This window comes from Eimeria tenella, genomic scaffold, assembly GCF_000499545.2.
Source record: "Eimeria tenella Houghton genomic scaffold, Eth_scaff2580, whole genome shotgun sequence".
NCBI lineage: Eukaryota > Apicomplexa > Conoidasida > Eucoccidiorida > Eimeriidae > Eimeria > Eimeria tenella.
The window spans coordinates 1-374 of NW_013542450.1; the positions used below are offsets into that span (position 1 = coordinate 1).

General features: G+C 63.6%; 1 protein-coding gene across 1 annotated transcript in view; it reads right to left on the reverse strand.

Moving 5' to 3' along the window:
• Positions 1-44: 44 nt before the first annotated feature.
• Positions 45-374, reverse strand: part of ETH_00042400 (uncharacterized protein) — a gene marked incomplete at both ends in the record, with an annotated part of 1,176 nt that continues 846 nt past the window's right edge. Inside the window, one exon of the mRNA XM_013375167.1 lies at positions 45-371. Within this exon, the coding sequence (XP_013230621.1) occupies positions 45-371 (327 nt within the window). The remainder of the gene's footprint in view (positions 372-374) is intronic.

A 374-nucleotide genomic window follows, 5' to 3' on the forward strand; every position in this document is an offset into this window, starting at 1 on the left:
GGCGCGGAGGCCCTCCGGCGAGCCGAGGGTTTAGGGTTTAGGGTTTAGGGTTTGGGGCGGGGGCTTGTGGGCGGCCTGGATGCGCCCGAGGGCTGCGATCCAGAGGAACTGCAGCGCGAGCAGCAAAATGAAAACCTCCGAAACCCTCGCGAGCGAAAGCTGGTGAGACACCGCAACAGCAGAGTACAGCGGGTTGCACAGCAGCGCAGCAAAACCCCCCAGCAGCTGCAGCAGCCCCACAGCTCGCCCGAACTCCCTCGCCCCGAACCTTTGCTGCGCGTAAACAAACACTTGGCTGGTGAACGCGGAGATGAACACTGTGAAGAACAACACCGACGCAAGTCCCCACCCAAACGCGCCTTCAGGGGCCCCCC